General features: G+C 40.8%; 1 protein-coding gene across 1 annotated transcript in view; it reads left to right on the forward strand.

Moving 5' to 3' along the window:
* The first annotated feature begins 2,089 nt into the window (after positions 1-2,089).
* Positions 2,090-17,864, forward strand: part of FLT3 (fms related receptor tyrosine kinase 3) — a 103,142-nt gene continuing 87,367 nt past the window's right edge. Inside the window, exons 1-2 of the mRNA XM_066258958.1 lie at positions 2,090-2,182; positions 10,366-10,487. Of these exons, the coding sequence (XP_066115055.1) occupies positions 2,140-2,182; positions 10,366-10,487 (165 nt within the window). The 5' untranslated portion in view covers positions 2,090-2,139. The remainder of the gene's footprint in view (positions 2,183-10,365; positions 10,488-17,864) is intronic.

Raw genomic sequence — 17,864 nt, forward strand, 5'->3', positions numbered from 1 at the left:
TCAGCCCTGAATGGTTGGCTCAGTGGTAGAGCATTGGCCCAGCATATGTATGTCCTGGGTTCAATTCCCAGTCAGGGCACACAGAAAAAGCAACCACCTGTTTCTTTACCCCTCCCCCTCTCACTTCTCCTCCCCTTCTGTAGTGATAGCTCAGTTGGAGCAAGTTGGCTCCAGGCGCTGAGGATCGCTCCATGGCCTCACCTCAGGTGCTAAAATAGCTCAGTATCCAAGCAACAGAGCAATGGCCCCAGATGGGCAGAGCATCACCCCATAGGGGGCTTGCCAGGTGGATCCTGGTCAGGGTGCATCCAGGAATCTGTCTCTCTGCCTCCCTGCTTCTCATTTTAAAAAATTATTCATTTAAAAATTTTTAGGCCTGACCTGTGGTGGCGCCGTGGATAAAGCATCGACCTGGACTGCTGAGGTCACCAGTTCGAAACCCTGGGCTTGCCCGGTCAAGGCACATATGGGAGTTGATGCTTTCTGTTCCTCCCCAACTTCTCTCTCTCTCTCCCCCCTCTCTCCTCTAAAATGAATGAATGAATAAATAAATAAAAAATTTAAATTTATTCTTGGGGGGAGGAAGAGAGAGAGAGGAACATCAATGGGCTCCTGTATGTGCCCTGGTGGGGGATTGAGCCAGCAACTTCTGTGCTTCTGGATGATGCTCTAACCAACCAAGCCATCTGTCCAGGGTTGCTGCTGCTTCTTCTTCTTTTTCTTTTTCTTCTTCTTTAATTTATTGTGTTGACATGGTTTTAAGTGTCCCACTCAACATAACACACTCTACATACCACACTAGACACTTTTAAAGTTTCTGTCATGCCCTGGGACAGACTGCAGCCAAGGAAAAGAATTCTGTATCCAAGAATGAACACTGTCAATTATTATGCTTTATCAGAAAAGTATTAAAAACATGGAATTCCTAGAATTTGGAGATACATTATAAACCGGTTAATTCCCTTCATTTGTAGGTAAATAAAATGGAACTCAGAAAAACAAATGGCTGTTTAGGTCAATGACTTGTGAAGGTCAAAGGGCTAGTTAACTGGGAAGTCAGAACAGCATCCAGGGCCTTCCAACCTTCAATTTACTGCAAATAAAATAAAATTTTCCCCCAGAGAGAGAGAGAGGGGAGAGAGATTAGAAGCATCAACTCCTAGTTGCCAGCACTTTATTGTTCACTGATTGCTTCTCATGCATGCCCTGTTCAAGGGGCTCCAGCCAGCCACCATAGGCTCATGTCGATAATCCCATGCTCAAACCGATCACCCCACACTCAAGCTGGTGATCCTGCACTCAAGCCCCAGACCCCCCAGGTTTCCAACCAGGTTTCCAACCTGACCACCACTGGTCAGGCAGCAAGTAAAATAAATTTCAACTGGAAATATTATGCAATGAAGAACAAGAATTATGGAGTGGAGAAGTCATAACATCCTCTGGGATGCAAGGTTGTGTTTTGCTTTTGTTTCCCTAACTAGTTCTCAGCTTTCCGAATTTCCTGGGTTGACATTGAAAGCGAGCCTGTTTTTCTTGCTGCCACTAGCAGACTGGGTTCTGGGCATCCTAGAAGATGGAGCGGAAGACAAAGCCCAGTGATCAGTCAGGATCCACCGAGCATGGACCGCGACCCTCTGCTGGCCTGTGCACTTGTCATGGCTGCAGGTGTAGCGCAGCTATAGATCCCATTCTGGGGCCTCAACAACCCCCTACCCCAGACGCAAGGAGGGCGCTTTCTGGCTCTCTAATGAACACACACTCCGAGAACCAAAAGAGGTGTTCAGGCACGCCCTAGATGGAACAAGGCAGCTCTTGCCGTGCTTCCTCCTCAGCCAGAGCCCCGAGCTTGTGCGACTGGCCCGCCGTGGAGCGCAGGCTGCGAACACCGGGGGCACGTGGGTTCCGCCGCTGCGCTGCGCCAGGCACCCGCTCCCCGCTGGGCCCAACCTCTGCGTGCCCGCCTTGGCCCCTGCCCGTGCGGAGAGAGATCCTCCCCCCTTCCACTTTGCACCAGTCCAAGGGAATTTGCGGTCGGTGACGCGCATCCTTAAGCGAGCCACCTGCAGCGCGGGGCGCGCGCTCTGGGCAGCATCGCAGGGCTGGGCCGGCGCGGCCAGGGGACCCCGGGTTCCGGAGGCCATGCCGGCGTTGGCGCGCCTCGGCGGCCGGCTGCCGCTGCTCGGTAAGGCCCCCGCAGTCCCCGGCGCGGTCTCAACCCCCAGCCCGCAGAGTAGCTGGCGCGCGCCTCCAGGTCCCTGGCGCCGGGGGCCTCTCCGCGCTTTCCCTAGCTCCCGCGCCCCTCCCCTCTGTTGCGCCCTCCGGACCCAGACTCGGACTCGCCCCGCAGTGGGCCGCTGACCCGGCCCTGCTCACCCTACGTCTTCTGCCTCATCTGCAAAGTTGCTCCCAGCTCGGGCCGTGTCCCGGCTGGCGGCCGGATTCCGCGGTTGGCCCACCGAGGCTCTGCCTCGGCCGGGGCCACCCCGCCGTCCGCCACCCGCCACCGGCCGCCTGCTCGACCCGAGCGCTCTGGGGCTGTGCCCTCCACCTGCGTCGGCCGCCCCGCGGGTGTGGCTCCAGACCTTGCCGAACCGACCCTGGATACTGTTGGCTTCTGGGTGGCGTCTTTCTCTCTTTGGGGGTTTTAACGTATGAAGTGAACTCTGATTGACAAATGCGTCCGCATTCTCCCCCAAAGCGAGTCATTCTGAATGACCCCCACCCTGCCGAGTTTAGGTTGGATTAACGAATAAATTACTTTGGGAATATTATGCAAGCAGGATTTACATATTAAAACACTAGCGGCCCCTTCGTTCTTTACTCAATTTTTTATGTTGGCATTAAACCCCAAGGGAATTTTCAAGGACTTAGCTGATAGTTCCCAAATAATCTGCTGGGTAGCATAGTTGCCACTGGGGGGGGGGGGGGAGGCCCCTTTCGATGCACTCCATCTGTCTGGAAAGATGAGAGGGTGGACTCGAGTTTCGGGGAAAGGAGACAGAGTTCTGGGAGTCCGGGAGGCTCAGTTCTCTGTCCTCGGTTTGCAGTCTTGGAACCTGCACTCACTACTCCCGAATTCTAGGATTCTAACATGAAGTTTCTATGGTATATATAGACATGTAAACATTATGTCCAGTAGTTTTTGTTACAAATCATTCAGAATTACAGAGTAAGAAATGTGACATAAGGGGGGAAGCTGGGGAAAAAAAGACATTTGCATTTCTTAAATATTTTCACTAGTTGGTAAATATGTATGCTTCAAATGTATAGTCCAATATGTTTTTCAGTCTATGACTACAAAGTTAGCTTTCTGTTAAGTATGACACTAGTGAGTTTTTCAGTGGCATATAAAGACTTTCAGAAACTATAAAGATGAATATTTGCAACTATATTTAAGCTGTATTGAGTTCTTTATTTAGGAAAGAACCCCAAAATTTCTACATCTCTCTGCAGATTTTTGTAAATAAGGTATATGATTTGCCTACAGCAAATATGCACAGTCATAACAGTATAACTCCATTAGTTTTTAGATATGTATGTGTCCACAAAACCATTATTGGATCAAGATATAAAACAATTCCAACTCAGCCTTGTCTCAGTCACTACTCTGCAAAGGTAGCTATTGTTTTGACTTCTAATATCATAAGTTCACTTGTTTTTGAACTTCATATAAGAAGTTCAAAATGGTACAGACCATTGTCATGTACTCTTTTATGTCCAGCCTCTGCACTCAACACTGTGATTATGTGATTCAACCTTGTTCTCAGTAGCAGTGGTCATTTAAAAAAATTTCTGAGTGCTATTCCTTTGTATAGATATATGTATGGTTTGTTGGTACATTCTATTGTTGAAAAACATTTAAGTTGTTTTCAATTTTGTTTAATATGAATAATAGTGCTGTGAACATTTTTTTGCATGTTTTTGGTGTATATAACACACATTTCCCCTAAGAGGGATGATACCCACAAATAGAATTCCTAGATTATAGGGAAAGGCATATATTCAGTTTTGCTAGATACTGCCAACAGTCTTCCATAGTAGCCATACCAATATACATTCCTTCTAGCAGCATATGGGAGTTCCAGTTCCTCAGGTCTTTGCCAACACTCAGTATAAGTGAAGCTGAAAAGTGAGGGCTTTAAAATATTTAAAAGCTTTAAATTCTTTGGATTATAAAATGCAATCCCCATTTCTCTTATGTTGTAAACTCTATCTTTTATGAATAATGATGACTTTTTCTAAGTAGTGTATACAGAGTGGAACTGTACTGGCCAAGGCCTTAACTATATTGTGTGCTGATACTGGGTTAAAGAGAGAAATAGTATTTTAATAATTATGACACGACTTCTCTCACTAGTGTCAGAAAATTCCTATTCAGAGCCTTGAATTACACATTTTCATTGACATCCTTTGTCCTAGTTGCTTAGCTATCTTTATTTGCCTTCTTGTAAGCTGCCAGTCTAAGAGAGGTTTGATTCAGGAGGAGGTAGAGGGCAGAGATAGTAGGCAAAGATCAATTTGGATTGGATCAGATACCAGATCTGGTAACCTGATATTAAGGTCCCTTCAATTCTAGTTTGAATTGTCATCATACAAGTTTAGATGGCTATTTGTTTCTCCCAAGGTACAGCACATCTGTCTAATAGTAAATGATCCTGTTAAGCTTAATTATGAACCACTTGCCTTCCATTTGAGAATGAGTCTACTTTTTATAACTAGAAAGACACTCTCGGTAACTCTTAGGTATCAGTGAAGATTTTGTTGTTCTTGAATTCTCCTGTTGTTTAACTGAAAAACAGCCAGGTGATAAGATAGTAAACATGAAGGAGGACCACTTTCTTATATTTCAGGGAAGACTTCAGATAAGAAAGGTGAGGAGGAAGCAAGCTTGGGAACGAAATTTTCTCTCTGACATGACAAGTTTTTACTGAACACTTATTTCTGTGCTAGGTAGAAATAGTACAGAGATGAAGGGGATAGGGATGGGGGAACTTACATAGAGATAATAAGTTCCATTCCATTTAAGTAAATGCATGGACATTACCTTTCTATAGAAAAAGCATTTGAGCCCAAAGCTTGTTTTTAGTTGGTTCAAACTTCCAACACAGTGATATTCATTTATGGATATCACTCAATATCCATAAATGAAAAATACTGTGTTTCAGCAAGGGAAGCTTCAGCCAGGTCAGAACAGGAACCTGGGTTTTTTGCCCCCTGAAACTACATAAACATACCCTGTTGCAGTGGAGACTGTATTGACTGGTTGTGGGAAAGAAACTGCTCTTCCATTTCTGATTAAACAAATGGAGTGTTCCAGAGTTAAGTCTGACCATCTTTTAGATTTTGGGAAGGAGTTTCTGAATGGTTCTTTGAAAAAATTTGTTGACTATGTTTTACTTTCAGAGAAGCATTTCTGCTCACTCGAGAAGCCCATGGAATGGATCAGCCTTATTGCTTTCTGCATAGCTCTTCTTGTTCCTCTTATCTTGTCGTTCTCTAATGAAACTCAGAAAGCGTGTGACAAAAGCTCATAGATTCAGTGTTGAAGATGTACAATTTTGCTGACTCCTGAAATACCCACTAGATGTTGCTTTAACCTTTGGGCCAAGATTCTGATTTGACAGAAAGCGAACAATCTCAAAAATAGTGTATTTTATAATTTTTCTTAATGTTGAAAGGAACTGTGCAGAGAATAAGAGAAGAGTAAGGACTTCGGGAAGAGAAATTGAGGGTTTAAAATTTGCTTCACCTACTTTATAATTTGCTTACGTTGGTCTTGCTCTATCCTTCAGTCACTCTAAAACAGCAAACCATAGTAGGTGGTTTGTTGGAGTAGATAGAGTTCTTGGTTTTCATCAAGTGACTTCGTGATCTTAAGAATTTCACCCTGACTTCCAAAGACGCTTTCACCACTTCTCAGTTAGGTAGTCACAATGTGTAGCTGAAGGTCTTTCCTTTTTTTGAGGGGTCTCTCTGAGCTTTACACATAGGTGATTTCAGTGCTGGTGGTTGATACCTTGTATAGCTATGTTATTACTGTTCCTCATGGAATGAAATGAAAACTTTGGTCATTGATTTTAATCATGTAATTCTGTTCTATGGGTACCAACACATGTGGAGGAAATTTAAAAATAACATAAAGTACACACACACAGTGTTCTTTTGTGGCTAGAGGAATTGCATAAGACCCCAAAAGAGGAACTATTGTTATTTTTTAGGTTAAACAGTAAAATATATATATTTACTGCTGTCATTATTAGTCAATTGGTAGCCAAGAATCCGCCATAAAACTATTCATAGTCTCTAATAAAACAGGATGTTGTTATTATTTCTTAAAACTATTGTATTTTGTTTATAAGAAACCCACTAAATTCAGTCTTCAGATGCTTTGCCATTTTTCAGATTTTCCTAATGTGAGGGATTCTGGGTTTGGAGAAACACAGGTAGGACCACCACGTGGGAACGTGCTCTGTCCTCTGGCAGGGGGTGTCTCTGCACACAGGCTCCTTGTTTGTACAAAGGAGAAAGCAGCACCTTAGAACTTCAAAGCAGATACTTGTGAGGTATGGCTGTGTTCCTTGTCAAGCAGGTGCTTTGCAGAAAGAGAAATGTACAAAGTCTGGAAAAATCATTAGGATTTAGAGTTACTAGATTTTTCTCCTTCACTTCTTAGATACTTTTTGAGCACTGACTATGTCCAAGATTTGTGTTAAGTGCCACATGCGACTGGTTCTGTCCCTCCAAAAACCCACAGCCTAATGGGGGTGTCGACAGGAAAGGGTCAGGAATGTAAAAGGAAAATGGCTGTGCAATTGTAAATATAAGCAGAGAGGTGACCCAGACTGGGAAAATAAGGCAAAGTTTCCAAGAGGAGGTGGTGACACTAGAGCCAGCACAGTTGACAGGGAAAAGAGAGGATAAGGACATTGCAGGCAAATAGGATAGCAAAGAAAACAATACAAAGTTGAGAAAGAAACATGGAATAGATGGAAAACTAATTTTTTTCTGGTTGCTGAGACAGGATGTATAAAGGCTGCAGGAATAGAGTGACTATCATTTACAAAGTTGTAACTCAGGAAGTTGTCTGAAGACTGTTCAGTGGTTAGCTTTGTAAAGAAATCAGGTTGCTGGAGGCTCAATGTGTCATGTGTCAGTGTGTTGTAGTGATGTGATAAGGGACTTGAACTTTGTCATGTAGACCAAGAGTCTTTGGGTAGAGTTTAGAAGTCCATCGTATCCGTTAGGGTATGTGTGTGTGGGGGGGTGGGTGGGTGTGTGCGCGCGCGCGCACGCACCTGTGCATACATGGTATTTTTTTGAAAAAAGGGTTGATTGTTTTCATCAGATTTTCAAAGAGGTCTGTGACTCAAGAAGTGGTAAGAACCATTGCTGTAGGTTGTGGAGGGGTTTTAAACAGAGCAGTGACACTCTGTGATTATATTTAGAAAGACAACTCTGGTGTCTGTATTGAAGCTGGATGTGAAGCAGATGTGACCATGTCAAGGAAGCCAATTGGGAAGTTGTTGGCAGTAGTCCAGGCTAGAGATGATGAGGACTGAATTAGGGCCATAGTAACAGCAAGGGAAGACAATACATAGAATTGGGAATCAAGAGGTTAAAACATCAAGGCTTGACAACTGGTTTAAGGTGATGGGAAGTAAGGGAGATGGAGGAGTCATAATGACTTCTCCCGTTTGTGGCTTTGGTGACAGTGGATGTGTTGCCACTAACTGAGCGAAAGCAAAGATGGGGGAGGGAGTAGGTTTAAGAAGGAATAAATCAAGTTCAATCTGAATTTAAGGTTCCTGAGGGCCACTCAGATATGTAACTATATACACAGGAGGTATGAATTAGGAACTCATGAGCAAGTAGACAGTAGTTAAAATCATGTCAATATCCGGAGCATGAGAGAAGAGGATGAAACCAGGACTACCAAGTTCTAAGGCAACACACACGTCTCCTTCTCTCTGTGCATGTCACTGCTAACACTGAACACTTCTGCTACTCTGGTCACCAATGTATTGAGGAGCCATTTCCCCACACCAGGCAATTCTGTAACACCAGCTGAGTGTCCTATGATTTAACTCAATTCAAACACTATCCAACTGGAGATAGTGTCAGATCCCACAGGTTATAGGTACAAGGACCCCATCCACTTCAGATGCCAGTCACAAGTCCAGGTGTCCCTGGGCTCCTGACGACAGGCTGTAACCAAAGGCTCCTTTGACCCACTCCTCAGGTTCGATTAACTTGCTAGAGGAGCTCGCAGAACTCAGGGAAACATTTTATTTACTAGATTAGTTGTTTATTATAAAGGATAGAACTCAGAATAGCCAGATGGAAGAGATGCATAGGACAAGGTGTGTGGGAAGGGCGCGGAACCTCTGTGCCCTCGATGAGGCAGCCACTCTCCCAGCGCCTCCACACGCTCACCAGCCCAGAGACTTTGCACATGTTTCAGTTTAAGAATTTCTATAGAGCTTCATTTGCAGCCCCCTGCTCCTTCCTTGTGGTCAGAGCGGGTGGCTGAAAGCCCTCACTTTCTAATCACTTGGTCTTTCTGGTGACCAGCCCCATATTCAGGCTATCTAGAGGCTCCACCCTGTTACCTCATTAGCATAAACTCAGTTGTGCTCAAAAGAATTTTTTTATGAATGACAAGACACTTCTACCACTCATGAAATGCCAAGAGTTTTAGGAGCTTTGTGTCAAGTTTTATTTAAAAAATATTTTTTTAGTGACATTGGTTAATAAAATTATACAGATTTCAGGTGCACAATTCTACAGTACGTCATATAATTGCATTGTGTGTGCACCAAAATTTTGAGAGCTTGAAAGTACATGAAAAATGTGGAATCATAAGGTGGGGCTGAGAAAGCTGAAAAGGGACCCCTGAAAGAACATAAATTGCCAGCATGAGCTCTGTTGGGCGGATAAAACGTATTATGCTCACTTTGTTAAAGATGGCACCGCTGCCCACGTGGAAGCCACTGCCCAGATGATATTAATGTGTTGGGGGCGAGCTAAAGGCAGGCAGAATCCTTGTAGCCTGGGGCTTGGTTTTGGGATTAAGCCTTTCCCACCCTTTTTGATGTGGGGTAGTACAATCCAATCATGCCTCAGAGAAGTGACTTTGTATTAGAGACTTCCCTATTTTGTATATTGGATTAGAGATTGTGAAGCTACAATATAAAATAGGGGCAGAACGGGAGCTTGCCCGCTCTTGGTTCCTGGGATGACTAGCATGAGAGAGCAGAGGGAGCAGAGCAGAGAGCAGAAAGAGGCCATGTGGCCAGGAGAAGCAGCCAAGATGGCGGAGTGCTGAGGGAGATGCCTGTTTGTGTAGAGTTTGTATCTGGGTTAAGGAAGGAGATGGGGAACTGAGGAGAATAAGGCTGGTGAGCTAGAAACCTTTGATTCTAGGAAACTCAGATAAGTCAGTGGCTTTGTGAGCACTGAATGTGAGTGGGTTTTGGAGCCCAGTGTGTGTTTTTACTTGCCCGCCGGGTGCAAGCTAGGATTAAAGACTATGGCCCATCAGTTTTTGGCTCCGTTGTTTCTTTACCGACTGTCTGAATCCAATGCGAACCTGCCTGAGCTGGGCTGCTGTGATGGTGGCCCCGGCCCTGGCTCCTGGCTTTACAAGCTCCCACGCCATGGGCAGCAGGCAAGAGAGGGGAGTCTTTTCTAGGGCCTCTGACTAGCCCATGAGAGAAACCTAAAGATATCCATGCGCAGAGCAAGCAGTGGGTCAGTTGTGTGTGCAGAACCAACATGATCATCTTCTGTGTCCTTCTTATGTTCTCTGTGAGCAAACTGTCAAGGATCTTCACTCATTTGGGAAAAACATCCCAGTAATAGGAGAACAGAAGGTGAAAGAGAGAGAAGGAATAAAATAATTCAAGAAAACTTCTCCAAGGAGAAGAATATGAGTTTCTAGATTGAAAAGGCCCTCTGAGTACCTAACACTGTGGATGAAAATGGACTCTCCAATAACCACACAACTTTGAAAGTTTTAGTGCACAAAGAAAAGATTCTACAAGCATCCTTAAAGAAGAGGAAATGGCTTGTTTACAAATAGTTAGCTCCTCAGTTGCACCAGCCTCATTTCAAGTGATTAATAGCCACATGTTGCTAATGACTACCACATTTAACAACACAGGTAAAGAATATTTCCATCACTGCAGGATGTTCTATTGAACAGCACTGATCTAGGCGCCTTGCTCTTGATGGAATCATACTTTCCTGCTGGCCACCTTTCCCCTGATGAACTTTAAAGTGCTTTTGTTTTATTGCAAGATGAATACATATTTTCTATTTAAGGTGTGCATGTATCAACCTCATTGTTTCTATTTTGTTTTACAGTTGTTTTGTCAACAATGATATTTGAGACTATTACAAATCAAGATCTGCCTGTGATCAAGTGTGTTTTAATCAATCATAAGAATAATGATTCATCAGTGGGGATATCATCATCATATCCCACGGTAAAGTAATATTAATATTATAAGTTTAGCTATTTTCTCTAGAAACTATTGGGACCTACCAGGGTTATATGGGCCTTTTTTAAAAAAAATGAATTTAAGTGTGTTATGTACTCATATCTGGTGTGTATGAGCATCTATAACTCACTGCTACCTGACACTGTAGTCCATCAAGAGTCATGTTCTTTTTGAGTTTGGTTTCAGGAAGGACAGATACACAACTTGAATAAGCAACAGGTAATTTCCCTTTCTCCTTAAAGAGAATCCAGACTTCTCTCTCAAGCCTGAGTCCCCACTTTCTAACTACCTCCTAGATATAGATAAATAAAATTTCCATTTTCTTGTTAAAACCAGCTCCATATTCATTCCACTTCTATTTCCCCAAACCTGCTCCCATTCCTGTATTAACTGATTTCTGTTCATGGCCCTTCCCTGTTGCCAGGCTCGGAAGCTCAGTGTCATTTTGGAGTAGTGACTTGGCCTTCACATTCACTCAGTTACCAAGTCTTGTCAATTTCCTTTTTTTAAAAAAACTGATATAATCACCTCAGATTCTCTACTCTCACATCCTTAATTCAAGCCCTCATTAATTCCACCATAATCACTGATGGGATTCAGTTGGTTCGCACTGGTTCAGCAGAACCAATACCTAATGTTTTGTTGAGTTCAGCTGCTAAAATGGCACTTGTCATCAGGATTCTCTCAAAGTAGGCACCTGGGCAGCTGCCCAATGTAGAAATCACAAATTTACATTCCTTACTCTTTTTTTTAATGTTCATCTGCACAACAGCGTATTCCAAGCACCTGTAGTAATGTTCATTCCGTCCATAGGTGAAAAAAATTGCAAGTGAGGATGCTAATCAAGAAGCAATATGGAAATATCTTAAATAACAGTTTTATTGGTTTTTGTCAGGTATTATTTAATATTTTTTCATTATTATTTTAAATTTTTTTCTTATAATCTAGGTTTTTTTTTTTACCTTTTTATTGTCCTTATTTAAGTATTAAATGTATGAAATAATAGACTACCTTTTGGGTATGTGTCCTGACCAAGAATCAAACTCACAACCCTGGTTTATCAGGATGATGCTCTAACCAACTGAGTTCAGGGCCAGGGCCATATGTAGCTTCTTTATTGAGCAGTTCATCTCAGATGGTCTGTCAGATGATTTTTCCTGAAGCACAGCTCCATCCTTATTGCCTGCCTTAAGACTTTCAGTGACCTCACTTAGACTGACATGCAAATTGCTTCATAACCTGGCTTTGTTTCCTTCAGGTCCCAACCTTGATTTTCATCACTCTTCTCCTTTTTGCTATTCATCTAACATAGCCTAGGTATTAACACAAATACAGAAAGCTTAAATGACAGAGAACTGAGAATGTTAGAAGTTTATATGCAATAAAAAGCAAACCGGCCTGACCTGTGGTGGCGCAGTGGATCAAGCACCGACCTGGAACACTGAGGTTGGTGGTTCAAAACCTTGGGCTTGCCCGGTCAAGGCACTATGGGAGTTGATGCTTCCTGCTCCTCCCCCCTTCTCTCTCTCTCTCTCTCTCTCTCTCTCTCTCTCTTTCTTCTAAAATGAATGAATAAGCCTGACCAGGTGGTGGCGCAGTGGATAGAGTGTCGGACTGGGATGCGGAAGGACCCAGGTTCGAGACCCCAAGGTCGCCAGCTTGAGCATGGGCTCATCTGGCTTGAGCAAAGAGCTCACCAGCTTAGACCCAAGTTCGCTGGCTCCAGCAGGGGGTTACTCGGTCTGCTGAAGGCCCGCGGTCAAGGCACATGTGAGAAAGCAATCAATGAACAACTAAGAAGTCGCAAGGCGCAACGAGAAACTGATGATTGATACTTCTCATCTCTCTCCGTTCCTGTCTGTCCCTGTCTATCTCTGCCTCTGTAAAAAAAAAAAAAAAAAAAAAAAAAAAAAAATTAAAATGAATGAATAAATAAATAAAAATAATTAAAAAAAAAAAGAGCAAACCTAAATCCAATTCTATGGACATTTCCAGTTAAGGATTTATACAAATATATAGTTGCTATTGCTTTTGCAGAGGTACAATACATACACACAACATGACCCGAGATATTAAAGTTTGAGATATTAGAAATAGTCTTAGATTTTAAAATCAGTGTGAAATAAGTTTTAATGACAACAACCTACGTGAATGCAAACATATAATTTACTGCATGATTTTTTTAAATGCCAGAAGCATGGTTGGCTTGAATTTTTTAATTGCTATTAGTATCATAACACATTGGCTTATTAATAGTAGTATTTGTATACATAGTATTTCAGTGAGGACAAAACAATATTATTTCTATGATGTTTTAAACTTTCAGTGTCTTTTCAACATAAGAAAATAATTGCACACATTTAATTGGTTTTTACTTTTATTTATTGATTTTAGAGAGAGAGGAAGAGAGAGAAAGAGAGAGAGAGAGAGAGAGACAGAAAACATAGATCTCCTGTATGTGCCCTGATCAGGGATCGAACCTACAACCTCTGCACATCAGGATGATGCTCTAACCAACTGAACTATCTGGCCAAGGCTTAAGTGTTTTCTTATAAAACACAATCTTTAAAAAAAATTAATGATAATTAAGTCCTGCATTATTTTTTTCATGTAGTATAGATTATATTCTTATGCAATATTCAGGATTATATTAAGATCCAATAGTTCTTAAACAGCATTAAACAATCGACCATAGGAATTTTAACTGTGGCAAAGGTGAGTATTCCTCATTGTGCTCATTCATTTTCTCAAAGTTGAAGCTGCTGTGTTTGGGTATTTTCCCACTTCAATGTGAAGTTGATTGTTAGCATGTCTGTGGCTTTTTAAAAAATGGTTTTGAACCCTGCCCAGGTATCTCAATTGGTTAAAATATTGTTGCCATATGCCAAGTTTGCAGGTTCCATCCCTGGCCAGGGCACATAAAAGAATCAACCAATGAATGCATAAATAAGTGGATCAACAAATTGATGTTTTTCTCTGTGTGTGACTTTCTCTTCTCTCTCTCCCTCTCTCTTTCTTTCTCTCTCTAAAATTAATTCTAAAAATTTAAAATCAACAAAAAATCTTTTTGAAGGATTTGATTTCTTTCACTTTTCATAGTTCTCAGATGAAAATTTTATAGCCCAGGAGTATTTTTAATAACCAAGCATTCTTTAGAAAACAAAACTTGCCCATGAAAATCTAATAGGTTTCTACATTCTTAGCTGTATTACCAGTATATCCTGGACCCAAAATAAGTTTATTTTACTGTTCCCACAATCCACTTAATTGTTGTTTAAAATCTGAATATTGCCATCGTTTTTTATTTTTCTTGAAGATTAAGGTGGTATGTGCCGGGTTTCTCCACTTTGTAATTAACAAATACTACTTCTCCTTTGTAATTAACAAATATTTAAAAGGAGATGCAAATTCCCTTTTTCTTTTTCATTTTTCACCTGCTGATTTTAGATTCCATTAGTGGACTTTGTTGACAACAATTATTACTGTGATGTTTGCCTAATGGTGATTTTTTTAATTCCCTTCTTCCTTCCACATTTATTAATTGGCATTCTTCTGTGAGGAAGAGCTGTCCCTTCTCTGTTTTATTTATTTATTCAATTATTTATTTATAATATATCAGTATGACCTCATAGATATTTATTTTATTCTATGGGTTCTAACCCAAAACTGTCATTTTTATTTTGTTGTACAAATGTTTCCAGCCTTGGCCCTTGGGAGCTATTCAGGTTGGCTCCTGTGTTCTTCAACATGTCCCTATCTTTTTTCAAGCACCTCCTTACTTTTTGGCACAGCAACATAGTTCAGACTCATCTTGTATTTTTCTTGCCTCAGCTCTGGAGTTAACCAGCTAACTCTCAAGGAGCACTGATTTCTTGGAGAACTGTATTTAGAAACCAAGATCTGAGAGCTGGATATACTCATTGCTACTGGATGTAATTGCTTCTAGGCCCTCTCAGCAGGCAGAGCTAAGAAATGTATATATGAGTACTAACACCCTCCCCCATACACACACACTATTTATCTTTCTCTATCACCTCTACATCTATCTGCTGTCATCTATCTATCTATCTATCTATCTATCTATCTATCTATCTATCTATCTATCATCTATCTATCTATCATCTATCTATCTATCATCTATCTATCCATCCATCACCATAAGTTCAAGCTGATAACTCTGGATTTAATTTGGCACCAAAGGGTTCATTCTAGCTTTTCTTCTTTCCTTATTTCTATTCTCTCTCTGAAAGTGAGAAATCTGGCTGCCATTACCTATAATAATTTACTTATTCAATTCTAGTATATACATAAACTAGTTGGAAAAATACATATTAACCCATAACCCAATGAGAAACAGGTATACTAACTAAAGGACTATATTGGTGTTACTATTACTTTTGTCTTTTACCTTATTGTATCCAAAGTATTATTTTCCAGAGTTACTTAGATTAGTTCTTTACTATCCCATCCCCTTCACAATGGTTATGTTATTTATTTGTTACATATTAAGTTCATTTGTTTGTGTTTCATTTAGAGTTCCTCCTATATCCTGGTTGGTTTTAAATATTTATTTTTTGAGTGTATGAAACATAATTATGGTCCTAAAAGCCAAAGCAATATAAAAATATACTCAGAGAAGTATCACTTTCTCCTTATATCTAGTACCAAGTTTTCATCATTTTCCTACTTACCTCCTATAACCAATTCCTTTAGATTTTTAATATTAGTCCTGCATTTCTTGTGCACTAATTAGCAGATACATGTGTATTTTCTTTTTAAAAAATTTTTCTTTACTGATTTTGGAGAGAGAGAAATATTGATCTGTTGTTTCACTTATTCATGCATTCATTAGTTGATTTCTTGTATGTTCCCTGACTGGGGATCAAATCCACAACCTTGGCATATTGGAACAACACTCTAACCAACTGAGCCATGGTATATGTATTTAAAATTTTTTTATTTTTGTATATATATATTTTTTGACAGAGACAGAGAAAGAGTCAGGGACAGACAGATAAGAAGGGAGAGAGGTGAGAAGCATCAATTCTTCGTTGCGGCACCTTAGTTGTTCATTGATTCCTTTCTCATATGTGCCTTGATGGGAGGGGGACAATAGAGTGAGTGTCCCCTTGTTTAAGCCAGTAACCTAGGGCTCAAGCCAGTGGCCTTTGGGCTCAAGCCAGTGACAATGAGGTCATGTCTATGATCCCACGCTCAAGCCATTGACCTCGCAATCAAGCTGGTGAGCCTGTGCTCAAGCCAGATGAGCCCGCGCTCAAGCTGGCGACCTAGGGGTTTCAAACATGGGCCCTCCATGTCCTAGTTGATGCTCTATCCACTGCACCACCACCAGGTCAAGCAATTTTTGTGTATTTTTTTATATTCCCTTCTTTTTTACATGAAGTATAGCATACTTGAAGGTAGATAGATTTTGCATTTAGCTTTCTTCACTTAACCGTATATCCAGGAAATAATTTTGAGTCAGCGCATAGAGACTGTTCTTTTCTTCTTTTTTTTATATAAATAAATTTTTATTTTAATGGGGTGACATCAATAAATCACGGTACATATATTCAAAGAAAACATGTCCAGGTTATCTTGTCATTCAATTCTGTTGCATACCCATCACCCAAAGTCAGATTGTCCTCCGTCACCTTCTATCTAGTTTTCTTTGTGCCCCTCCCCTCCCCCTCCACCTCTCCCTCTTTCCCTCCCTCCACCCCCGTAACCACCACACTCTTGTCCATGTCTCTTAGTCTCGTTTTTATGTCCCACCAATGTATGGAATCCTGCAGTTCTTGTTTTTTTCTGATTTACTTATTTCACTCCTTATAATGTTATCAAGATCCCACCATTTTGCTGTAAATGATCTGATGTCATCATTTCTTATGGCTGAGTAGTATTCCATAGTGTATATGTGCCACATCTTCTTTATCCAGTCTTCTATTGAAGGGCTTTTTGGTTGTTTCCATGTCTTGGCCACTGTGAACAGTGCTGCAATGAACATGGGGCTACATGTGTCTTTACGTATCAATGTTTCTGAGGTTTTGGGGTATATACCCAGTAGAGGGATTGCTGGGTTATAAGGTAGTTCTATTTTCAGTTTTTTGAGGAACCACCATACTTTCCTCCATAATGGTTGTACTACTTTACAGTCCCACCAACAGTGGATGAGAGTTCCCTTTTCTCCGCAGCCTCTCCAACATTTGCTATTACCCGTCTTGTTGATAATAGCTAATCTAACAGGGGTGAGGTGGTATCTCATTGTAGTTTTGATTTGCATTTCTCTAGTAGTTAATGAAGCTGAGCATCTTTTCATATATCTGTTGGCCATTTGTATCTCTTCCTGGGAGAAGTGTCTGTTCATGTCCTCTTCCCATTTTTTTATGGGATTGTTTGTTTGTTTGTTGTTGAGCTTTAGAGTTCTTTGTAAATTTTGGATATTAGGCCCTTATCTGAGCTGTTGTTTGAAAATATCATTTCCCATTTAGTTGGCTGTCTGTTTATTTTTATATCAGTTTCTCTTGCTGAGCAAAAACTTTTTATTCTGATGTGGTCCCATTCATTTATCTTTGCCTTCACTTCTCTTGCCATTGGAGTCAAGTTCATAAAATGTTCTTTAAAACCCAGGTCCATGATTTTAGTACCTATGTCTTCTTCTATGTACTTTATTGTTTCAGGTCTTATATTTAGGTCTTTGATCCATTTTGAATTAATTTTAGTACACGGGGACAGGCTGTAGTTGAGTTTCATTCTTTTGCATGTGGCTTTCCAGTTTTCCCAACACCATTTGTTGAAGAGGCTTTCTTTTCTCCATTGTGTGTTGTTGGCCCCTTTATCAAAGATTATTTGACCATATATATGTGGTTTTATTTCTGGGCTTTCTATTCTGTTCCATTGGTCTGAGTGTCTATTTTTCTGCCAATACCATGCTGTTTTGATTATCGTGGCCCTATAATATAGTTTAAAGTCAGGTATTGTAATGCCCACAGCTTCATTCTTTTTCCTTAGGATTGTTTTGGCTATTCGGGGTTTTTTATAGTTCCATATAAATCTGATGATTTTTTGTTCCATTTCTTTAAAAAATCTCATAGGAATTTTGATGGGAATTGCATTAAATTTATATATTGCTTTGGGTAATATGGCCATTTTAATTATATTTATTCTTCCTATCCAAGAACAAGGAATATTTTTCCATCTCATTGTGTCTTTTTCTATTTCTCTTAATAATGCCTTGTAGTTTTCGTTATATAGGTCCTTTACATTCTTTGTTATGTTTATTCCTAGGTATTTTATTTTTTTTGTTGCAATCGTGAAGGGGATTATTTTTTTGAGTTCGTTTTCTAATATTTCATTGTTAGC

This window comes from Saccopteryx bilineata, chromosome 2 (assembly GCF_036850765.1).
Source record: "Saccopteryx bilineata isolate mSacBil1 chromosome 2, mSacBil1_pri_phased_curated, whole genome shotgun sequence".
Classification (NCBI taxonomy): domain Eukaryota; kingdom Metazoa; phylum Chordata; class Mammalia; order Chiroptera; family Emballonuridae; genus Saccopteryx; species Saccopteryx bilineata.